The sequence below is a fragment of the Engraulis encrasicolus genome, chromosome 10 (assembly GCF_034702125.1).
Source record: "Engraulis encrasicolus isolate BLACKSEA-1 chromosome 10, IST_EnEncr_1.0, whole genome shotgun sequence".
Classification (NCBI taxonomy): Eukaryota; Metazoa; Chordata; class Actinopteri; order Clupeiformes; family Engraulidae; genus Engraulis; species Engraulis encrasicolus.
The window spans coordinates 21,328,638-21,354,642 of NC_085866.1; the positions used below are offsets into that span (position 1 = coordinate 21,328,638).

The 26,005-nt window shown below is 42.7% G+C and overlaps 2 protein-coding genes across 2 annotated transcripts in view; both read right to left on the minus strand.

The window, feature by feature from the left end:
• slc16a4 (solute carrier family 16 member 4) overlaps positions 1-18,054 on the minus strand; it is a 48,090-nt gene extending 30,036 nt beyond the window's left edge. The window contains exons 1-5 of the mRNA XM_063209638.1: positions 17,974-18,054; positions 17,451-17,520; positions 8,983-9,155; positions 1,848-1,983; positions 1,360-1,492 (exon numbers count right to left, since the gene is read on the minus strand). Of these exons, the coding sequence (XP_063065708.1) occupies positions 1,360-1,492; positions 1,848-1,983; positions 8,983-9,005 (292 nt within the window). The 5' untranslated portion in view covers positions 9,006-9,155; positions 17,451-17,520; positions 17,974-18,054. The remainder of the gene's footprint in view (positions 1-1,359; positions 1,493-1,847; positions 1,984-8,982; positions 9,156-17,450; positions 17,521-17,973) is intronic.
• A 2,300-nt stretch (positions 18,055-20,354) lies between these two features.
• Positions 20,355-25,467, minus strand: lamtor5 (late endosomal/lysosomal adaptor, MAPK and MTOR activator 5). The gene is made up of 4 exons (XM_063208388.1): positions 25,294-25,467; positions 25,096-25,157; positions 24,764-24,884; positions 20,355-20,863 (listed from the first exon to the last, which is right to left on the minus strand). Exons 1-4 carry the CDS (start codon positions 25,326-25,328, stop codon positions 20,803-20,805), a joined length of 279 nt encoding a protein of 92 aa, XP_063064458.1. The 5' UTR covers positions 25,329-25,467; the 3' UTR covers positions 20,355-20,802.
• Positions 25,468-26,005: the final 538 nt, after the last annotated feature.

Genomic DNA, 26,005 nt, shown 5'->3' on the forward strand with positions numbered 1-26,005 from the left:
CGATTGAGCAAGAAATCGGCCCGACTCTCAAAAACTCGTGCGAGTGACAAATCGTGGCAAAATCGGGCAAAAAAGTTGCACAGTGTAAGCCCAGCTTTACTGGAACTAGCAGACTGGAAATGCTGTGGTAGCATGACATGCTCTGAAATGGACAGGGTAAGTGGGAAGGGTAATAAGATACTAGATAAACAATAAACTACCACAACCACAACCACACAATAAATAAACAACCACCTCAATGACTCTCTAGCCAACTCAAACCTTGTCCTTGATATGTGACCTTTGTCACGTGGAAAGGGGCTGGCCTAACAGTTCCACTCTATCTCCAAAGATATGGTGAATTCAGGTAAATTGGGCCACTTTTGGCCATTCGCATGTGCAAGAACAAAGTGCCCCAATTTACCTGAATTCACCATGCGTTATGTAAATAGGCCTTCCCTCTGATTCCCACATCAGAAGTCCAACTGAAGAAGCCAAAAAGTGGCCAAAAGACATTAAACAACAACACTTTCAAAACAGCTGCCAGGCAACATGTGCAAGCCAGGGGGTGCTTTCTAGGCTCCTTGAAAATATTATAACAATTTTGGGCCTCAACCTCATCATGGTCGACTCTTATGCCCCCCTAGGAATCCCTGGGCCTCCTGGATTGCCCTGATGTGCCTCCCTGCCATTGTTGCCAGATGTGTACGATGATATCTATCCTAGTAAACACCCAAGGCATTTTTTAACCCACGTGTGGTAATCCTAAACAGTCCAAATGAGCGAGAAACCACCCAATCTGGCAACCCAAGCCCTTCATCTCAGCAACGATATCATAGTCTCCTTTGTGCTGCTGGGAAACTTGGGCCCCCTGAGAATTTCTGTGATCAACCACCCTCCCCTCTTCTTCAGGGGGGCCTGTGTGTGTGTGTGTGTGTGTGTGTGTGGGCGGGTTAAGGTGTGGAACAAAGGGACGATTATGATCTGCTGTTATTATTATGCTATGCCAGTAGTGTGAGATCTAGATAGTATACAGTAACAGTATATGCACACACGCACGCACGCACGCACACAGGCTGAGACAGCGACACAGACACAGACAGACACACACACACACACACACACACACACACACACACACACACACACACACACACACACACACACACACACACACACACACACACACACACACACACACAAAGTCTACAGAAAGCCTTAGGCTAGACACACGTACATACTCTAACCTCCAGATAGCCTGAGGTTAGACATGCACGCGCACACACACACACGCACGCACGCACGCACACACACACACACACACACACACACACACACACACACACACACACACACACACACACACACACACACACTTACCTCCGGATAGCCTAAGGCTGGACATGATGGAGCCGATCCAACTGATGCTCTCAGCGGAACCGCCAAACTCATCTTGGAACGCCACAAAGAAGATTCCGAAGCTCTTCAGCGTTCCCATGACTAGAACATTCACCTGTGGGGCATAACCAATAAGAACAGATTGGGTCGATAACAGAGGAGGGTTTTGATATTCAAAATGATAGTGACAATGACAAACGGCATCCACATCAACCACAGAAGAGCCGGGTCACTATCATCAATGACAATGACAATTGGCATCATCAGTGACAATAGAAGACATAGATAATTTGGAGGCAAAAGATGTGTGATTGAGTAAATACAAATGACAGGAACGTTGCGAGTGAGTACCGGCATATCAATGAAATTATTGTGAAATAAGTTTTAACCTTCATTTGAAGTGTAGTATGTTTATACAACTGTACCTCTCAGTAGAAATGAAAGCTTTTTTTGTGAGAAAAAAAACTTACTAGAAAACAGTGAAGGACCACCATCCATCCCCATCCTCCATCGGGCGGATCCACATATTGAATCTTCTTCTCTTTCTTTGGGCCTTCATGGCTCACAGTCATTTCATATTGGATTATTTTGGCTGCCTTGCCGTCACTAAAATCACAAAAACCTCTCTGTTATAGTACCTACAAACAAGCAATAGTCAACGCTTCTCAACACATGTATAACTTGTAGCACTTGTTGTTTCTTCCAAGAAACATTTTCACAGCACTGCCTGGGGCATTCTTCTTAGATCCAAAAACGCAAACAAAACAAAAAAAGAGGGGTTTTTTTCCTCAACCGAATTGCTCCCGGGGGACACTGACTTGACACGTCTCAAAATTATGTTCATGTCAACCTGTTTAAACACGTTGATCTACATGACTGAATGACGTGCTCTACTGTATAAGTACCATGCTATTATTATGAACAGTGGTATGCAGTGGACATTTGTGGACATTTTGAGGGGCAGGTGCTCAAGGGCGGGCAGGGGGCATGTGGACCTTCCAGGAGTCTTACTAGAGGCTAATAGAGGCTATATTATATCTGGGCACTATTGAGACAAGCTTTTGAACATGCTTCATCAAGCATTTGGAGATGATCATGTCCACATGGACTACGGTACATTGTGACAAAAAACAACAAGAACAACAATCACAAAGAAATTTCAAAAGGGGCATTTTTATCCAGTAGGGCAAAAGAGCAGGTATTTTAGCACCACCTGGCCCCTATCTGTGCACAGTGATTATGAATTACAATACACGGCCCGTCTTCATTCTGTGGAATGCACCGTTCATTTGAATGGCTCTGCCCAACCCTCTCTGGCATACTTTGAACTTACAAACATTAGTTACTTTTTTTCTTTCCAAGAACACACACAGGTAATAAATGCAGCTTCCAAGCATCAGTCACCCATAAAGCAATTCTTGTTACAAGTTAATCACTCCTGGTAAACGTTCTATCTCTTTCGAACTCGTTACAACAACCCCTTGACCACCAAGGCTGTAGCAGCTGTTGGCAAACCGCAGTCATCGTAAATTTTTAATCCTGCTGCGTCTCAAGAGCCGCTGAACCGGAACGCTGTCAGCAAATTGCTTTTTTTTCAGGGAACATGGTTAAATTTTGATCAAAGTAAAAAAAAAGACCTGTCCTACCGTATATGATACAGTTGTCCCACAAAAACTAGCTGATGGACTAAAAGTGAGTTTGCAGGTCTGAGCCCCAGCTGTTTCTCTAGCATTTAGGCTACAGTAATATGAGGCACACAACTGCAATCACACATTTTAACCTTCTATCAACTTTGTAGCAATAGTTCAAATTGATTGTCCTTTTAAATCATTTTTACAAACAAAACAGCCTGAGGTGGACTTCAGTGGACTTAACACGGTAAAATCAATGGCCGATGCGGTAACGCACTGCCCTAAAGCACTTGACCCATTCAATTGGCCACAGACACCCTGGTTTGAATCCCACCTTGGTCAGGTCGGAGGTCAAAGTCACAGAAAGATAAATATACAGAAAACATACTCACTTAAAAAAAATGTACAAAATAAAACAGAAGAGTAAGATGTCCGGTAAAGTAATGAGGCTATCTGCATATATGTGTCTTATGTCATGAGGGGAGGCGAGGGCCTTTAATTATTGATTGGAGTAAATTGATCCTCCATCCGTAAGGTCAGCATGTTTCTTCCGACCTTCACCATCGACCACTTGCCTTTTTACTTAACCCTTTCATGCAAGGACCTCTGTTATAACTTGACTGTCACCAAATGACAATGACCATGTCTCACCAATGTCATTGCAATGCTGTTATGATGTAGTTGAGCTTTTTAAGCAAACAGTGAGTGGGACTGCCTGCGACCCCATCTGCATGAAAGAGCTTAAGGTTGGCCGAGACAGGGGGCCACTACACTTTGAACTTAGGACACACTGTACGTTTGCCCTCTACAGCACATCCATGCCTGGGCTTCTGAACCATGTTGTGCTGTGTTTTTCCATTCTTTTATCGTGGTTAACAATTAGCTACACATTTTCAGGATGATGCGTTGTCTATCAACATGTCAATGGACCTGAGGGGTGGTGTCTGACTCTGCAGGATGCAGCCTGATTATCATCGACGTTCAAATCTCTTCGAGACTTGGTCTGACCAAGAGCATAACGATTAACATATCCCAAACGGCATGGTTGACCTGCCTCCCTTGGTTTGCTTATGGTTGTTTGCTTACCGACAAAGTCAGAGGAGTTCCTGTATTTTCGGGAACTCAGAAAGTACTTGCATTGCTCTTGACCTGACTAGTTGCAACGCTGAAAGTATTGCGTCACTAGGAGGGCACAGCCTGGCTAGGTGTCTGCAGGATGCGGACAGAGCCTAGAGAGTACATTTGATGTCTAGTACTCTGGAGGCTGCATGCAAAGGCACATGCAGATGGCCTGGGTTCTTGGGTCAGTGGGTTTATTCAAATAAACACCCAGCTGTGAGCTAGCTAACCAGGCGCCGCACCGGCCACTTCCCCTGTGTCTCCATACCACTACCTGCCTCAACAGCTGATGTGTGCAAACGCAAACCACCAAACAACCAAAGACCTGACGGGATCCGGGACAGTCTCACGTCCAAATGCAGACATTAGAGCAGTGGTTCTTAACCTTTTTTTCTTAAAGCTCCCCCGTATCTGTGCCCAAGACAAGCCATGCACCCCCAGCCCAAACTTCTACACGTGTACAGGCACTAAAAAAATATTTAAGTGATTAATATTACAATGATACATTAATCAATATCTTAAAATAGGGACCAAAACATGTTTTAATTTAGTTTTGATTTAGCCTAACTATAATGTTCCCAAGCAGAAATTGGTCACAACCTCAACACAAACAAAATTCTGCGCACCCCCTGGAATCTCTGGCGCACCCCAGCAACCACTGCATTAGAGCCTGCTTTTGGCCATGTTTCTGATAAGAAGTTTGGTGTGCAGAGTGCATAAGGACGGGCTTGAGTACAATACCCCACTTAATATTAAATATTACCTATCAAAGAAAGGCCTTGTGGGTAGGCCAATTATCCAAATGCTATAACACACTGCATAGAAGTGTCTCTCTAGCGCCATTTCTGAGATCCCTTTCATGTTTTTGACTGCCGTGTTGTTGGTTGTTGTGAGTCACTGCAATTAAATATGACCATATGCATTCATCACCCAACCACAAATAACAAAAAAATAGGGGGCTTGTGTAGAGGTGTATGGTGGGAAATCTTGTTTTAACAACCTACATGTATATACCAGGAAATTTCAACCTGGAAAAACAACCACAGTGCTTTAAGCATACAACCAAACCAGTCCTGATCCAGACCTGTCAAGGGGATACATGTCAATAGCGGTATGAACCAGTTTAATCTGACAGCTAATGCATTCAATATAATTTAATCGTTGTTTTGAAATATCAAACTCCAGAAAGAACTCTGGTGCTCTGTTAAAATGTTTTCAACCAATCCGTCCAATGTGGCAAATCAAAACCCTAACCCTAACCCTAACCCTAACCCTAACCCTAGAGGTGCTACTGTAGTGTTGCAATGGCTTAGTAACACAGCTCAATGGGTAACTCGAACTGTCACATGAAAACTGAAAATAAAGTCTGCGACACCAGGCTCCCGTTTCTCTTGTTTTAATGTAGTGACGTTTTGGGCAGCAAAACTCCGTCAAACAGTCTGGCGAAAGCTAAGAGGAATCCGTCTCCGTGGTGGGTGGGAGATTTTACTCTGCCTTTTAAATTCATTGGAGTTCCAAATTCAAATTAAAACCGATATTGTGCTTTATTAGCATGACTGTTACGACATAGTGTTGCAAAAGCATCAACATAACAAAATAAAGTGTGAATAGTGTTACATTAACCAATCAGTAATAGACTTCGAGGTTGAGTTCTGCGTCATCACTCTCAACTGTTTTCTAATTGGCTAAGCAGTGAGTGAACCGAGCTGGGAGGGTTTCGGCAGACTAGGTGCGGCGCCAAATTTTTGGGTGGACTACATAGGATGGTGTCGCCTGGCTACGTCACTAGTACCTTAAAATAAGAGAAATGGGAGACTGATGTCGATGACTTTATTTTCAGTTTTCATGTGACTTTGCTGGTCCTGACCTGCACCCAATCTTTTTGAGACGGATGTGCGTGTTTTTTCTTTGCTAAACTTTTACTTGGATTGTCACGACATTGGCTGCTTAAAACGTAATTCTTTTGATAGTGTGGGTAGGTCTTCTCGTCGAGCTGATATGGCCATGTTCATAGAGCTATAGTCCAAACTAGCAGAAACTGCTTCACGGATTAACACTAATGAATCAGGCCAGTGTATGAAGAAAGGAAGCATTTTTTTTGCTGTGTTTTCACAGACTGTTCCAGTTTGTGTGTGTGTGTGTGTGTGTGTGTGTGTGTGTGTGTGTGTGTGTGTGTGTGTGTGTGTGTGTGTGTGTGTGTGTGTGTGTGTGTGTGTGTGTGGTTAAGTTGTAGCGTGGAATTAACAGTGATATTGCAATCCTTGGCTTGGCCTTCCTAATAGCCTAACTTTGTTCCGCTAATTGGCTTGGAGGGTTATCTTGATGAAATGTTGCCGACTCCATGAAGTGAAAGCCCGATTGGGAAACTCCAGTTCCCATTGTCATACAGCACACAAGTATTCACTGCTCACTGCATACCAAATAATTGTGCTTATGCCTCACCCGTGCAAGGGGGCAGCCCCCAATGGCGCCCCAAGGGAGCAGTGTGGCGGGTTGGTTCCATGCTCAGGGTACCTCAGTCATGGAGGAGGATGGGGGAGAGCACTGGTTAATTACTCCACCCACCAACCTGACGGGTCGGGAGTCGAACCAGCAACCTTTGGGTTACAAATCTGACGCCCTAACCGCTTACCCATGACTGCCCTAGCTCTAAGACAGACATGCTGCATTCTTGCACTACTATAGATTCATAATGCGCTTGAAGGTTACCTTGATGAAATGTTGCCTACTCCATGACAGACATGCTGCATTCTTGCACTGCTAACTGCTATCGATTCATAATGTGCTTTAAAGCCAATCTTGATCAGTGGTGGTTCTAGACCAAAATTACCAGAGGGGCTGAGTCGAGGCAAATGTTTTCTTAGGTGGTCAGTCACTGTTAGGATTTGGACTCTTTGTGTTACCTGAACTCTGCATGTTTTTGTTTTGTGCATCTAGGTTGGTCTTGTCTCTAGTTTTTTCACCCCAGGTTGGGGTTTCACCCGCTTGTTTTGGTTTTCCATGTGCTTTTGTTGACATTTAGTCCTGTCATGTCACCTGTCAATGTGCCCCTGTGTTTACTTGCCTTGTGTTGCAGGGCCCCGCCCCCTCATGTGTTTCTTATAGCATGTGTTTCTTACTTCTTTTCTGATAGCTTAGAAAAACAAGTGGTCAAAGGGTATCTAGTGTATATCTGTACACGTACGTAGAGAGACTCACATCTCATACCTTGCACATTTGATTTGCCCTCGGTCAAAGTTTACTTTTATCTACACGTCATAGGCATCTGAGATGTAGGGCTGGGCGATATGGAAAAAAACAATATCACGATATAGATTACTTTATATCACGATAACGATATATATCACGAAATAGCTCAATTACATAAGTTTTCAGTTATTCTCTTTATTTGCTCTTTATTTGTTCATGTCGCAAAACAACCTTTCTTTAAAATTGATCTTTTTATTCTCATTTTTACAGTTACATTAACTCATAGTGTGTATTGTGACAACATGTAATGTAATTAAATGATTTTCAATTGTATAACACTGATAAAATTACTATCACGATATAAACGATATAGGAGAAAGGTCACGATATACACTTTAATATCACGATAACGATATATATCGTCATATTGTCCAGCCCTACTGAGATGTCATGCAGAAAACCCATCACCTCCCTCACCATATAAAGAATGCTGTGGTTCTGTATTCTCTTGCTAGGCATGAGACTCTATTATATCATGCTCTTATGGAGGTATTTCCCCCAGAGATTGGCCCCCATGCTAGAGGTCTCACGTGTTTGTGAAAGAAAGTGTCCTTAAGGGGACAGATTTAATTAAAAACAGAGAGGGAAACCCTTACACACACACACACACACACACACACACACACACACACACACACACACACACACACACACACACACACACACACACACACACACACACACACACACACACACACACACACACACACACACACACACACACAGGCAGCTGGTCCTAATGATAGACACAGGGGTTCTACAATGATATTGTTAGTTAAAAAAACACACAACAAAAAACAACAAAACAGAAAAGACATCCTAGGCAGTAAAGTTTGTCATCTTTGACAAAAGAGCCATTTGTTGTCAGGATGGTGGGGGATTGGGGTATCATGGTTCTTAAACTGCGGCAGACATGGAAAAGTACTGTCTCCAGATAACTCTTTTACTAGAACTGGTGAAATTTCATCTCTTACCTACAGTATAATTTCAGCATAGTAATGTGACAGGAAAACTTAGACAACTTCTTACAGTACCAGTACGTCCATTACTACACATTTTAGGACTGAAAATATAAACCGGTACTATACAGTATTAAGACTGGTGTGGTTTACAACCAACCAACCAACCAACTAACCAACCAATCAACCAACCAATCACTCAATCAATCAATCGGACCATGCCTGGTATAGTATTCAAATGTATTTTCAAGTGCATCAGTCTACAGTCTAAAGTAATATGGTGAATTAACTTATATGCAAAAGTGGCCCAATTTACCTGAATTCACCCCCTTATACAGTATATCAACTATTCTGTTCCAAATATTCCATTGATGACTGTGTGACTTGTGACTTGTAATATCCCCAACCCCTTCTTTCTTGCTTGCTTGCTTTTTCCTGCCTGTCTGTTAAGTTTTTTGTCTGTCTGTTTACATGACCCCGACGCATGTTGTGGGGAAAATCTCCACAGACCAGACCAGACAGACAGGTTGAATAAGATAAAGTGAACCCTGATGACACCCACTTTCTGAAAGCTGGGTTATATGATGAGTGATTGTTTAGCTTTGGCATGCAGGTTAAATCTGAGTTTCTCCGGGTGTGGTTCTTACCTGTTGTGATCTTTTGGTAGCATAGCTGCTGCGGTTGGAAGGGAGAATTGAAGAAGCACAGGAACACAGCAAGCAAGAGTTTTTGTTTTGTTGTTCTAATTCCCCAGTCTCATCCTGTGCACGTGCAGTTAGAAGACGCGGTCTCTATAGACTCGGTGAAGCTCTGCTGACATCTGAAATGGATAGAAAGACAACAACAATAGTTTGCATCTTCTGAAAAGAAAAAAAAGACATTCGCTTATGGCACAACTCATGTCCAAATCTGGGGTGCATTTCTGCAAAGCGTAGTTGCTAACTATGTTAGCTACTTTGTTGGTTGCAATGCAATTTCCCATTGGCAACTACTGAAGTTGCTAACTGCTAACAACTACGCTTTCCAGAAATGCACCCCTGCAATGAGAGCAAATGAAAAGAACAAACCCGACCATCAAGACGCACTGAAGATATGCTCATGTCTAGAGGAGGTGAAAACGAGAAGACCTAGTGGCCCATCTAGGCTAAAGCTTGCATGAGGTGGTAAGAGCTCTGAGGTAAGACTCTACCCACTAAATGCACCTTGAAATTTCGCCAAAATTACCTTCCCTTATTAAACCAAACGAACTTACCCATGTCAGTCCTAGGATCCAGACGCTTCACCCAAATTCACACCTGCAATACCACATCCCACTGGCCACAGTTATGTTGCCAGACAAGACAGAGTGTGTACGTGCAGTGTAGTTTTCGGAGGCTTTCCAGACCATTGAGGTCATAAAAGACAAGGGTTTTTTTTTGGGGGGGGGGGTGGAAGGTGTTCTAAGAAGTTCTCAAGACTGCAATCTCTTACGTGGCACCTGACCTGACCCCTGCCCTCCTAAGCAGGGGTGGAGCTATAGTAGGGGCAAGCGGGGCATTTGTACCTGGGCCCAGGGCCCTCCTGTATGGGTGTTGGGGGCCCTATTGTGACCATGGCAGGCCATATGGGGGCCCTATCAGTGTTTTGCCCTTGGGCCTTGTGTGCAATTGTTCCGCGACTGCTCCTACTGTATGAGAACCTGCTGACCTACTGCACCATTTTACAGTCCTCAGGCTCAGTTGTGAGGGGATTGAGGAACTGATTGGGGGTGGGGGTGTGGGGTTTTGGTAGAAGTAAAGGAGGATGAGAGATGCTTTAGGAGGATGAGAGAGAGAGAGACAGAGTTTTTGAATTGACCATATTACGCAAAGCTCACTTCTCAGAAAGTCTTCTGGGCTTTCTCAAGGCTAAGGTGACAGCATTCAAGAGGCTTATCCCACCTCAGCCAACACTCTCTGCAGAGGACTCAAAGATGGGTAAGGAGAGGTGCTGGATAGTGGTGGTGGTGGTGGTGAAGGGGCCTGAGATCCATTTCTCATTGTATTTGTTCCTTCAAATAGATGGTACAAGAGGGATTCTTAACCTTTTTGATGTCAAGGCCCATTTTTTTTCAGTGCAGAGTGTCACAGAGCTCATCAAATATTACCCATATAAATATTATACGATATTATTACAATATACAGCTACATACAATACATCCCTGCATGAACTACTGTCTAATAGAACTATACACATGGGTACAGCAGAGTAACACAGGCATTATGTAACGCTTGAGTGGGGTTGCGGATGAGGAGGGGGGGAGGTGAATTATGCAGTAATAAAGTAGGATCATCTGAGGACCTTCTTCCTCCTCCTTGCCTCTGTCACTCTGCAGTAGGGCTGCACAATATATCGAAAATGTATAGAAATCCCGATATCAAGAGTGGATAAATGCGTATTGCAAAAATGACTTAATTATCGATAACAAGTAAACATTTTCTGTGCTGTCCAATCACTAGCTGAATGCGAGCAGCCGCCATGACCAAAGCCGCGCCCCCACACAGACCGACAAATTAGTGACAAGAAAAACACTCGGCTATATTTTAAATGTCGTTTAAATATCGTTATCGAAGTAACGCTTGCTTTTATCGAGTATCGATTTTTTTTTTCAATATCGTGCAGCCCTACTCTGCAGTCCTGAAAAAGGATGAGCAAGGTGGTGGGAAAATGGTGTAGGCCTTGAGCCGCAGCCCCAAATTTTGGCCATCGGTGCCATCTGGGGGGGGGGGGGGATGCTAACATTTTTTTTTGGTAAGGTATATCCCCCCACTACTAGGAAAAGCCTGATAGCAGTCACGGGGTGGTAGCGAAACCCCTTTTTTCAGCTCTTGAAGTGACAACCCCCCTCTATTATATTCCATTTTTGAATTCGGATGCATGTCTAGTTCAGGCTCATTCCGTGGGGTATTGCCAATATTCTATACCCTGGTGCCTGGTATTACTGGAAAGGGGACCTTTCAGGCTTTCATTTAAGCCCATTGGTGAATCTGTCTGACATATACAGAGGTCACAGCACTTCATTGAATCAGACATAGCTCACATTTTCCAGCAACTCTTGGCTAAACTGTCTGCTTTCGTTTATCTCTGTGGCGTGAAAGAACACAAAGGACACAAAATTGGACAACCTCAATACTCTTTGGAGTCTGCTGATTCAGAAAATGTGTAATATGCCCATACAATTATTTTGTATGCGTTTGTGAGAGCGTTAAATTTGACTTGTGCAACCAGCAAAAGTCTTCAAAATAATAGCCAATACATGCAGGCCATCTGTTGAAAATATTGGGCCTTTTTCCTTCCAAAGTTTCTGCTTGGCATCACTGCTTGGCATTAGGCCTTCATTTAAGATCATTACTAAATCTGTCTGACATGCTCAGAGGTCACAGCACTTCATTAAACCAGAAATAATAATAACAAATGTCGCCTAAACTGTACGCTTTCTTTAGTCCCTACGTACTGTAAACCATGGGAAAACATCAAGGACACAAACCCCAACCATTTCAATACTCAAGGCACTCTGCTAATTCAGACAATGTATGATATACCCATACAATGTATTGTAAGAGCCTTAAAAAAGGCCATAATGATCATTAATATGACATATTTAAGTCAAATTCTGTCCTATCTCTTTATAGACGTAAGGAAATGTAAGGAGACATAAGACGTAAGGAGCTAAAAGAGATGAGCGGGGCATGGGGAGGCACTGTATGCAGATGTTGAGTTGGGGGGTGGGGGCAAGGGGGAGAATTAGGGGTGAGGTGAGTGGGGGCAATTGAGGGGGGCACTGTTGGGTGGGGGGCAAGGCCAGGGTTGTGGAGATAGGTCAGTGGAGGGCACTTTTGAGTGGGGGGGGGGGCAAGGGGGGTAGGTGAGGGGGGAGGGCACTGTTGAGTGGGGGGGGGGCGTGGGGGTACAGTAGGTGAGTGGGGGGGGGCTTAAAGGAAAGTGAGGGGGGTTGGGGAGATAAGACACTGTAGGGTGGGGAGTGGGGGTGAGATACTGTAGAGCAGGTGGGGGCAAGGGTGGGTAAATGTTTGAAAATATTTGGAATAGTTTCAGAAACGTCTACCATAATGAATGTTGGAGGGAATTTGAGATACCCTAGTTTCAGCACTGTTGTGTATATGTTTAATTGAGCAATTTTTGACCACTTTCTTTAGGATATGTCAAGGTGGCAAAATCGAAATTCACCTTCTATTGTTCAGCCATGCTCATATCGGACTGTGTGACAACATCAGCATCTTCAAAATGACCCGTAAACAGTGGCTGAAAACAAACCAGACCTGCTCCTATTAATTAATAGTATGAGCATTGTTTTACTCTGTATATTTGGTGTTTGTGGTAAAATGTCATGTCTTCTGTAATGCAGTATTGTTTTTTTATTATGGGTACCTGCCTTGGGATTATGGATGAGATTTGGCAACTATGCAAATGCCGACATATTTATATTGATGTTTTTTTAACTGATGTATTGATTAGTGTGTATTGTCCTAATCAAATGAAAGAAAGAAAGAAAGAAAGAAAGAAAGAAAGAAAGAAAGAAAGAAAGAAAGAAAGAAAGAAAGAAAGAAAGAAAGAAAGAAAGAAAGAAAGAAAGAAAGAAAGAATGAATGAATGAATACATTTGTCCATTAGGCAATAGGAAGTAATTGTGCTGAAAAAAAAGGAACCGTACTCATCAATGAATATTATAGGCTTGCTTACGTCATTGCAAGGACCATAGGCCTAGTTATTTCAGCAGTTGACTGTCTATGTCCCATTTCACCATTGTAGGAGGACCATTCTCTGCTTCAAAGAAGCAAAAACAAACTTATTTTTGTTTGTTTAGTCAACCTTTGGTAAAATATCTGTAAGAGAATATAACAGAAAAGTGCTGAAAAAAGTAATCTACTATGTAGTATATTAGATATATTAGTATATATTAGTAGCACACACACACACAAACACACACACACACACACACACACACACACACACACACACACACACACACACACACACACACACACACACACACACACACACACACACACACACACACACATACACACACACACACACACACACACCTTTTCTGTATGGCAAAAATGTAACCTTTGAAATGATCATTTGGGGAAGGGCTACCATATTGAATTTTGGGCAATATTTTTCAATTTCCTTCAATAAGCTTTTGGTCAGTAATCTGTGAAATGTCTGGCAGGACAATAGGTCTATTATTAAACAGTGCACTGTATGTGCAATTTGATCATTTACTGACAACAGCACCATTTCAAAGCGGATTTATACATTCTTATGCACATACATTCATACTGTATGTATATACACCATGTATACATACATATATTCATTCATTTTTTCTTTTTATCCAACCTTTGTATGCATGTCTGTAAGGAGATAATACAGAATTGGTCAGAAAATAGGTCATTAGGGCCTTGAGGATCATTACGGCCTTTTAAAGGCTCCTGCAAATATTGTATGGGTACATTATACATTTTCTGAATCATCAGCATGCCTATATTTTTTTGTTTATATGAGACAGGACAGTGAAGGAGGTGACAGGAAGCGAATTAGGAGGGAGAGATGGGGGAGGGTCGGCAAAGGGCACGGTTTAGAATCGAACCTGGGTCAGCCGCGTAGTAGACCAGTGCCCTACCATTAGGCCACGATAGGGCCGAGAAATTACTGGTTTAATGACCTCTGTGAATGTCAGCACAAACATTTGCAGGAAAAAAGGCCTGATATTTCCAGCTAATGACCTGTTACATTGGCTACTATTTTGAAGACTATTGGTGGTTACACAAGTCAAATTTTAGACCCTCACAAACATATACAAAATAATTGTATGGGCATATTATACATTTTCTGAATCAACAGAGTCCACAGAGTATTGAGGTTGTCTAATTTTGTGTCCTTGGCGTTCTTTCATGCCACAGAGACAAATGAAATCAAACAATTTAGCCAACATTTGTGAGAAAATGTGACCTATGTCTGGTTTAATGAAATGCTGTGACCTCTGTGTGTCAGAAAGATTCAGCAATGGACTTAAATGAAAGACTGAAAGGTCCCCTTTCCAGTAATACCAAGCGCTATTGTATAGAATATTGATACCCCAAGCTGTCCTGGACCTTCTTTCGTGCAACTGCAAAACATTTATCTAAATTCTGTTAATGAGATACCATATCTGAGTGGCTTAAGTAAAGTGTTACCCAATGCCCTATCATTCCAGGGCCTACCGTTTAGATTGTATTTCTTCACATACACTACAATAATTGAATACTTTAACAACTTGTGAATGTAATGTACATTCACATGAACTACAGTATAAACAAAGTTTGTTTAAGTAAAGTGATACCGGTCATTGTATTAGTCCATTCTATTGGGTCCTATTTTGAAGACATTTTTGCTGGTTGCACAAATGACATTTAAGGCTCTCACAAACATATACTAAATGATAGTACGGGCATATTATACATTTTCTGAATCGGCAGAGTGCCCTGAGTATTGAGGTTGTTAACTTTGGTGTCCTTGGTGTTCTTTCATGCCACAGATGTAAACGAAAGTGCACAGTTTAGGCACAATTTGTGTGAAAATGGGAGCTATTTCTGGTTTAATGACGTGCTGTGGCTTCTGTGTATGTCAGACAGATTCCGTAATGGGCTTAAATGAAAGCCTGAAAGGTCCCCTTTCCAGTGATAACAAGCACGATGGTATAGAATATTGGCAATACCCCCAACATAAGCCATAACTACATACACAGCCGATATTAAAAAACAGTATTTATTATAGGGGGGTAGTAACTTCAAGAGCTGAAAAAAGTGATTTCGCTACCACCCCATGACTGCTATCAAGCTTTTTCTACTAGTGGGGGGATATACCTTGCCAAAAAACATTGCTAGCATTCCCCCCCCCCAGATGGCACCGGTCGACCCCTCGGCTCATAGCCTAGTGGGTGTGCAGGGTACGTGCACAGGTGGTGAGTAGGGCTGGACTGGCCATATGACTTACCGGGCATTTCCCGGGCCCACCAGTGAGTCAGTTCTGCGCCGCTAATTATGAGGGGCCCCTTTATGTCAAAAGTGCCCGGACCCTATTTCTCCCCCAGTCCAGCCCTGCTGGCGAGCAAGATGTATGTGTGTGTTGTGGGGGGGGGGGGTGTTGGGGGTGTTGTAACGCAGCTACTGAGGAGTTTCTTCTTCTCCTTGCCTCTGCTGTCAAGTCATCTGAGGCAGCCACAGTACTTAACTGCAACATACTGCAGTGCTCAGTGCTCAGGCAAAAAGAAGAGAAGAAGATGGGTTGGGCCGGGCGGGTGGGTGGGTATTATGCAGTGCTACTGTAGCAGGTCTGTAGGTCTGTCTTCCTTGCCTCTGTCGAGCCATTTGAGGCAGCCCCTGTGGACCACCAGTAGGCTACTACTTAACAACAACATTCTGCAGTGCTCAGGCGAAAACGGGAGACAGGAAAGGGAAGGGAAGAGGGGTGTGGGTGAGGTGCAGTGGTGCGGGTAGTGATTGTGTGTGTGTGTGGGTGGGTGGGGGGTATTACACAGTACTTAAGGTGGCAGTGTCTCCTACATTTACATATGCCATCATCACAGGGAATCCCGGACAGAACGCGCCCAGTGTTTAACTGCACTGTTTTTCAGGTAACGTGAGGCAGTGGGTGGGGTGCAGTGAGGTGCAGTGCAGTGGAGCGTTGTGTATTGCAGCGCAGCGCAGCACAGCCTAGTGTAGTGTAGTGTAGTGTAGAGTAGTGTAGTGTAGTCCAGTGTAGTGCAGTGTAGCGTAGGAGTGAGAGGGAAATAACACAGTACTTAAGGTACCATATCCTCCCAGCAGTTTCTCCTCCTCCTCCTCTGTCAACTGAAGTCATCCCAGGGCAGGGCAGGGGGAGCTGGGTTGGCCCGGTGCCAGCACTGCATACAGCAACATGGGCTGGGCTGGGCTAGGCTGGGCTGGGCTGGGGAGTGTGTGGGTGGGTAGGTGGATGGTGGATGGTGGTGGTGGTGTGGTGGGTGGGCTAGCGTACTGCATTCAGGGGTTATTTCTGGGTGAAATTGAGAGGCTGTTGTACTGTATTGACTACAACAAGAAGAAAACGACTCAAACCCTTTCCGGATGAGTCTGACACACACACACACACACACACACACACACACACACACACACACACACACACACACACACACACACACACACACACACACACACACACACACACACACACACACCTAAGCGCACGTGCGCATACACACATACCGGTATGCGCATGCACACATGCATGCACGCACACACGCACGCAAGCACGCACACAGCAGTATGTCACAATGTGAGGATGAAAGCTGAGCTTGTGACAGCCTGATGCCGCAGGGGGTGATCAGATGCCTCTCCCTGACCAATTGTGGGACTATTGTTACACAAGACACCAAAAATAAAGAAAAAGAAAAACTATTTATAGATCCAATCGAATTTTGCAAAGAACGAACAAGGGATTCATCTGTGTCATGACATGACAATGTAATTATGGAAGGTCTGTTAAGTCTCCTGTTTGTTATTAATAGACATGTGAAGAGATACCTGGAGTTTGTTAGGCAGATGACCAATCTCACTGTGCAAATGTACAGATCTATCAGTGTCCCTCGATAATTGGAGGTACCACCTTTTAAATGGGTACTTTTATATTTATTATGTTGGGGACCACCATATCTTGCTATTCATGTCTCTTTACATGTATTGAGTCTTGATTAGAGGTGATCATCAATGGCATTTGAACTGTGTAGGCTACTTAAGTGTGTAGCCTACTTCGTTGAACTACTCACTCAAAATAAGTGGGCAAAAGGTAAAAGGAGAGGGCAGTACAACTGAAACGATTTTTGCTTATTGATTACCATTTCTGCATTTTCAGACTGAACTGCATCCTTGCGTGAACTATTCAATACAACTACACAGCACGCATGGGTGCGCGCACACACAGTAACACCGACATTATGTAATGAAAGTCCAAAGCCTGGCTTAGTTTATTACGTGCCGGGACGAAATACCGGCCGTGGCGCGCACCAATCTGTTCAACAGTTCAACTTCAGCTAGCGCACTTTACTTACCGGTTACACAAGTGAAGTCGCTGCACCTGAGTTTGGGTCCGGGTACCATGCTGTCTCGCGTGTGACGGCTCTGCGTGAAGTGAGCACAGCCGTTCAGCAAAAGGTTATTAAAATAGATTTGTGGGGAGGTGAACATTTCAAATCCAAGTTTGTCTTTACACCTCTAATCTTACGCGCGATATATTACGCAATATATCTCCAAGTTTCACATATTTACGCAAAATATGTATTGAGAGTAGATTGATCTTTTGGACCAATTGTGATGGAAATAGGCCTAGCTGAAACTGAGGAGGAAGGGGGAAAAATTCACTGTGACTGAACATCAACTTGATCTGAGCGCAAAGTAACTGCAGCCTTGTTTGTGGAGACATCAAGTCCATTTGAGGCTTGTTCTGAACATCAGTCCAAATGACGGGCACAAAAATGCTTACATACCACTATGAAAGTTAAAATCAAAAGTGTTCACACATCTCTATTTACAATTATTGACAGAAAACAAGTAATGACGTTCCAGAAGCCTTACCATATTTCGCAATTACCACGTCCGCCCGTGCATTATTAGTCCACTTAACAGTAGCCTGCAGTCCCAGAGGCTGCGCGCACCAGCAGCACACCGTCAATACCAAATGACGCGTCAGAGCCGGAGCCGGGGAAACCTCTTGTGATTAGAAGTCTGGGTAAAATGAGCAAGAGTCGAGAGTACTCGGGTATTTAAGAGTTCATGGCAAAGTTTTGCCTTCTAGCGCAAAAGGGCTGCAGCCCACAGTTACATTTCACAGCCACGTGATGTAAACGTAAACCCACGTGCTGTAAGCGTTTCAAGACATGGGTAGTGGTACTGTGTAACCAGACTTGAAGGTGTTTACATTTTGGTTAGGCTTTTTTTTCCGCATGTACGCCTAATGTAGCCTATGACTATTATGATTTTATGAGTTACAGAAACAACCCCCTTTTCCAAAGAAAATGCCACAATCCTTTGGACATTCTGTGTGTGTGTGTGTGTGTGTGTGTGTGTGTGTGTGTGTGTGTGTGTGTGTGTGTGTGTGTGTGTGTGTGTGTGTGTGTGTACAGTAAGCGCACGCATGTTTGAGAGAGGGGGGGGGGTGTCGTATTATCTCTGCTGCACTTTAAGTGGGATGGGGGGGCTGGGGGGGTCAAGCACTGGTGTCACTTTTACCTCGTTTTGCACTTTACTTGGAAACCTGCTATACTAAGTATTGTACCCCAAACACAATTTTGTTGCCTTTTTGACAATGGCAATAAATTCTTGAATCTTGAATCTCACAATATGTAACATCCTGTTTATTGTATTTATTTATTATTTATGAGTCTGTGGATAGGGAGGGTAAACTTGCCAACATCCTTTACTTTTTTGAAAATGGCTCTACAATGATGACCTCTCACTCGACAAAGGGTTTGGCTAATAATCAACGAACATTAAAGTTAAGGGTGACAAACGTAAGGAGAACTTAATGAATCATTGAGACTGTAGGTCAGCTTAATCATCTCAATCTTCGTTACAGATTCTCCAGATCTGTCTTGGTGCCACCAAGGCAGCTAAATGTGCACATGCCACGTTTTCACCCTTAAGTGACTGTTTAAATTTCAACGGAGATGAATGACCATGTGGGCCATCCTGCTTTCCCCTCCTTCAGAGCCAGACAGTAGGTGTGCCTTAATCACACCTATTCGATATTCATTCATTCAGGCATATTAGGCCTATCTGATTCTGCTCCAGGCAAATTTATTACAGCTAGACTTGTGCATCATGGTTTTTGAAATAATATTGACAAAACAAGATAAGCTATCCAAACATCGTGACTAATATAAACTATTATGATAATGTATTAGGGTGCAAATAAATTATATGGATGGACCACTCTGTGTGGTCTACACACACTGTTGCTATGAAAAGTCAAAAGGCGCTCAAGCATGGTGTGTGGCAGAGCATCCTCATCCTTTAGTCCCCCTAGTGGGAGACAAGGGTCACTACACTCCTCTAAGGAAATTCTTCAACAATACTGAAGTGTTGTATCATTTATACATCTCAAACTGTTATACTCTTAAGACAGATGTTGTATTTTGTATGGTCAAGTTCAAACATTTTCTAGATATTCTTTTAATACTGTTTGGGCAGTGGTTTAACAGTAAATAGCAGTAAATAACAGTAATACATTCTCTGAAATATCAATATAGACTCACATGTTTAATTCTTGCCTATTTTATGAAACTCTGCAATATACTTTATTTCAATTGCCATTTTCTTTTCTAGTCCATGTTGCTCTGATTAGTAAGGTGCTTTCTATCTCTGTGTACATTTCTACAGTTCCCAATCTCGACATGCATATGCATCGTGTAAACAAAGTGCATTGTCTTCCATCACTGCTTTGTAAGGCGTTTCCTTAGCAGTGTCGAGGAGTGAGTTTGGTTTCTGTGCCCAGAGCAATGTTAATGTGTGTAGCTTATTTGTCTACCACACCCAGAAAACCTAAGTCCTGGAGTGCATCTTAATATGGGACCTTGCCTCCTCCACTTGCCTCCTCCACTCGCTTCTCATCATGATGACATCACTGACAACAGCATTATATTTCAATATCTTGCAAAAGCTCAATTGTAGAGTCTTTTTCTCGTTTGCAATTGTTAAGGTGAATGAAAAACAGTCCCTCAAAAGCTGTTGTGGCTAGGCTGACAGCTGGGAAACTTTATCGTTTTCTCCACGGAGGAGGGGCCAGGAGGCGGGGCGAGGAGACAAGCGCAAGTGGAGGAGGCAAGGTCACATATTAAGACGCACACCTGCTTTCCAATCACTAGTCTCATGGAGTCTCCAAATTAACCCCCACCCCCATCCCTACACACGTGCACACGCACACACACCTTGACCAGAATCTGACAACAACTCTCGCATTCTGTAATTGTTGATTAAAATAGAATTTATTGACTGAAGACAAATTTATTCAAAACAAGAAGCAGGACTAGTTAATATGTGTTAACAGAAACATGAAGACTCCTTATGACAAAATTTCTCATAAAGGCTTGAGCACACAAGGGAAATTACAAATCACGGCAGCTTGGTCTTAATGCATTATTAGCACATTCAATTTCATTTAAAAATAAATATCAGCCTCTGCTAAGCATATTAGGCTCATGATTCTTCTCAGCAATTATAATGTGGAGTTGCTGTGGCAAAAAAAACATTTCATTATTCACAAACCAATCCCTGCCCAGTGTATACCCCACATTATGTTATGATATCTCAGACAAATACAAGGATGCCTAACCAAGCTGTGGCAAATTCTGCAACCAAATGACAGGAAAACAATAAATACGATGAGGAAACGAGGGCATTCGTTCTTCACGACGCAATCTTGTGGACGGCTACTGTGATGGTTCCATGTGATCTTATCAAAACATTGCTGTAAACAAGATAAACAGAAAGGACGAATAAGTAACAACCTGGCTTCACATCATATGAATGAAGCAAAGGCACTACTTGAGTTTTGGCAGGCTTGCACAGCTGGGAGCAAGCAACCGAAACTGGCATTTTTTTTGTTGAAATCTAATAAACATAGAGAAGTCATATATTGCGATTTCAGAAAACATCTAAATACCAATACAGTCATATGGTACACACAGTGTATACTTCGGGTGGATTTTTGTATGGTAATATACAAAGATCCTGAAGGGAAATGTACAAATTAGGTGTAAAAATCGTCTGGAATCATCCTCACGTGTACATTTATTATCCATTCCCTGCCTCAAAGTGGCAATGAGTGAGTGCTGTGGTGCCAATATTTGAAGTCGCTTTTATTCAAAGTGACTTACAGTTTATTTTACAGGGTGTTGGTTACAGTCCCTGGAGCAATGTGGGGTTAGGTGCCTTACTCAAGGGCACTTCAGACATGGATGGAGGTGTAGGGAGAGGTCAGGTTAGGATTCGAACCAGAAACCCTCTGATCTTTAGTCCACCTCCGTAACCATCAAGCCATGACTTCCCCCAATTTCCCCCCCTGGCTATCACGACTTCAAAGCTCTGTGAACATTTGGTCTGGCCTAATCGCACAGTCAACCCATTTGTCCAAAGGAGATGCAATGGAGGTGTCTAGCTTGCTTGTATTCATTAAAGGGGCACAATTTAGGATGGCATCATTTGGGCGGTGTACATGGCATGCCTTTCTCAAAATCTACACAGTAATGAAAAAATGCTGTTTAAATAAACTCGCTGTGACAATGTTTTTCATCACGAAATGCCAGCAGTTGATACAAATCTGTATACAGTATGTAAAAGCGATTTTTCATATGAGAAGTATTTCCCACGGGACTTGTTCGGGTCGCTCTGTCAGAAGTTGCATTTGGGGTTTTCTGACAGCGGACCGTGGAAGTGGTCGCGAGAGTCATCGTTCACTTACTAATGACTCAAATAAGCATCGGCTGACTCGGGACAGTGATTAATTAAACTTTTAATCCTACCTATAGCCCCTTCAAATGCCTCCGTATGCTACTGATTGAAGCTGCAACCAATAAGACCACCCACTCCTTCGCTCCCCTGCTAACTGAACTGGTGCGTCACAGTCATTGCCTTGAACACGCCCGATCGAGCTGTTGAAAATTATCAAAATTGGCTGGTTCCCCAGTACTCGCCAGTATTTGAAATGTTCTAGAAAAGTGGTTCTTAACCTCTTTTTTTAACGCACTCACTTACCTGTGACCAAGACAAGCCACGCACCACCAGCTCAAACCTCTACACATGAATACACAATAAAAATGATTTAAGTGATTAATTACAACCATTCTTGCCTGAATCAATACCTTAATGACCCGTCATGGGGACCAAAAGAAGGTTTTAATTTGGTTTTGATTTGGCCTAATTATAATGTTCGCCAAAATAATTTTGGTCACAATCTCAACACAAACAATATTCCGTGCACCCCCTGAAATCTCTGCCGTACACCCAGGGGATGCCCACACCCCAGGTTAAGAACCATTGTTCTAGAACGTGCCCGTAGACCAGTGATTCTCAAACTGCGGTACAGCAGGTGGGCCGCAGAGGACGGACCTGGAAAAATTATCCTCAAATGTTGGTTAGATAATCACATGTTGTTTAGTGATTTCTTTTGTACGTCCAGAAACGTGAGTATACTTCCTTATTTGGTGTTTTTATGTGTTATGGAGTACTATTAGGCAGGGTTTAAACATTGTTTAAACATTGTGTCATTATTTCAATCACGGAGGTAATATTTTACCGCAAATTATTTTGCACGAGTTACACCCGCGATGTACAGCGTTACATTTTCTATCTACCATCGTGATATGGTGTATTTTCATGCTTAAGGTGTTGATGTATGTGTACAATGTATATTTGTAATAATTTTTCAGTCGGTTGTAAGGGGATTGCCATTTTGACTTCCTAGGCTTAGGCTACAGTATTTCCTAACTATCAAGCAGCATTAGTTTTTAGCTCACAAAGGCCATGTCAAGCTAATGCATATTTCTCTGAGCCTGAATGCTGGCTTGTTTCTTGTTAATTTCATCCTTTATCATCATTTATAATTGTATCCTTTATCATTTGTTTCCCTTTCAGAAAACCACACACACATGCATAGAAATTATTATTAATTATTCATTATGATTTACTATTATTAATAACTGATTTATATTATGATTATATTATATTATATTATATTATATTATATTATATTATATTATATTATATTATATATTGGGTGGGCCCCACAATTTTTTCACATTTCAAGTGGGCCTTGGTCTTCTGAAGTTTGAGAATGGCTGCCGTAGACAGACTGAATGAAAAGTGAAACTTTGTGCAGTGTCACAGTTAGTATATGTGTGGGCCCAGCCTACCAGCCATGGACAATCTGGCCTGGTGCTACAGTACCAGTCTATAATTGGCAGTGGTTGCACAAGTCCCCCTTCACCAGCACTTTGGGTGCTTTGAAAAGATCCAAAGACAATTAGTCTTTGATGGCTAGATTAAGCCTGATTCTTTTTTTAAATGCATAGATAGAATTGTTGGGTTACTGGTGGTGTAGGTAAGTTTTGGGGCTTGGCAGCAGCAGGTCACTTCATACTTTCATGTTCTTCAATGCATTTGAAAACCTCTCTGAGCACTAAGATACAACTAATTTTACAAATTACTAAAACAAAAACATTTTTTATATAACATCTCCAGTTAGATTACTTAAACTACACTTAGTAGGATGTCTACATTGACCTGCAAATGTATTGGTATATACTCTGAAGTTTGCACAGTGCAAGCCAAAGTACACTAATGTGTTGTTGGACTGCCTTTAGCTTTGATTAAGCCTCACATTTAGTGTTGCATTGTTTTAATACACTTCAGCAATGTCTGGATTTATTTCCATCTAATTTTGCATTAATTTAATATCTTGTATTGATGATGGTAACGTTCTACACAGTACAAAGCCTTCTCCAGCACATGACATAGATTTTCAATTAGGTTGAGGTGTGGACTGTGTGGAAGCCAATCCTTGTGTAAATATGTCGCCTTGTGCTCCCTTAACCACTCTGGTGTACGGACTTGCTTCTTATTCATTAGATGAAATCCCATTGCCATGTAAAAGATGTTACGTCTGTTTGAGAACCAAATCATGGACATCAGCAATCACCGAAATGTTTGATGCCAAGTCTAGCTTCAGATACGTTCAGTATGTGGTCAAATAATCAGCACAGCTGACTGCCTGAATATAGTGAATGAACAGATAATTCCATCGATGTTTTCTTTGCTTTCGGATGGCACGGTGACGGACATATTCGAACATGACTCAAGCAGCATTCACATAGTTTTTACACATGGATTGACTACCAGAGTCCAGACCTCAACCTCAGTGAGAATCTTTGGGATATGCTGGAAAAGGCTTTACACAGCATGCAGACTCTACCACCGTCAATACAAGATCTTGATGAAAACACAATGGAAAGAGAACTTGCAGAAGGTTATCTAAACCACACAATAACAAATGTGCAGCGTATGTCAGGTGTTTTAGAGAAAGGGCCTTGGATGTCAAATCCTACTGAGCTTTCCATTCACATTACACTAATTACAATCCTAGTTAAGCTAATGCAATGTACCGTATACGCCTGTTATTTTCCTGCACTAAGCCAAAGTTGGTCTGGGGAGATTTTATTGTTCACCCTATGGTTTCAGTGAGAGCAGGACAATTATATTTAGAGAGAATAGGCCTGTGATTATGGAGCATTGAATGTCAATTCCCACATTTCATTACAAGAAGAGCAATCACATCAAAATTGCAATGTATATGACTAATTTCAGATCTTACCCAGAGTCAGACTCCAGACACACAGTGGGAGTTAAATCCGTTGGGTCTCGGGTGAGAGTGGCCGCTTGCCTCGCCAAGACAGACACCACACCGCCATGCTCATCCGACAGAGATCCTCTGCCTGCAGGTTTGACCGATCCAGGATGCGCAACATAGGTAAGAAACAGAAAGCAGAACAAATTCCAATTAAAGCTTCGCTAAAAGGGGGGCACACCTACAGACTGCCTTGGCATTTAGCAAACTAGCCAATGATAGCAACTCCACAGAGGATGTTGACATTTCCCAGTTGACTAATGACGGCTGTCAAAACGTTAATGCCATAGCCTACTTACAGCCTAGATTGTGTCCTTGTTGGTCCGTGCACAGAACGCCAACGATGGCAGGATTTTTCATACTAGACCACAAAACAATATGACAAAAGCACAGCACTGTTAGATAAACCTGCAAAAAAGTTGTCATGCAGCTGCTATGCTAACTGTTATTTTGCGACCAGTGATTCTCTTCCGGAAAAGGTGCTGTTCACAACTTACGTGTCGTCAAGATGCTGTTCAAGCGTAGACTCCATGGCAAATCAACAAAAAGCTATTTATAATGGACAAACGACTGTTATTTACTCGACAACACGACTAGAAAGCTATGTTGATGGGCTTCAGGAATTTGCACTTCCAGCTGATCATGTGCTCTGTTTTCTACGTGTCCTCACGAGGTCCAAAATAACAAAACGCGATGACGTATAATGTGGACTCAAATTGACAGCCCTTGTTGCCCTGTTGACAGCCCTGTTGATTTGGCTACTTAATTACGTTCATTAATTTATTTTTATTTCATTGCCCGTATTTGCCGCGGAGAAAACCTTAGATGATCACTAGTTTTTATTAAGTTTTTTATTAATTATATGCTATTGCAGTCATCAGTAAGCGGTTAAGGGGACTTGTAGGCCAAGCACAAAGGTTGCCGGTTCGACTCCTGACCTACCAGGTTGGTGGGGGGAGTAATTAACCAGTGCTCTCCCCCCTTCTCCTCCATGACCAAGGTACCCTGAGCATGGTAGGCCTACCGTCCCACTGCACTGCTGCAGTTTGCTCCCTTGGGATAGCCTACCATTGAGGGCTGCCCCCTTGCATGGGTGAGGCATAAATGCAATTTTGTTGTGTGCACTGTTCACTTGTGTGCTGTGGAGTGCTGTGTCACAATGACAATGGGAGTTGGAGTTTCCCAATTAGGCTTTCATTGCTTTCATGT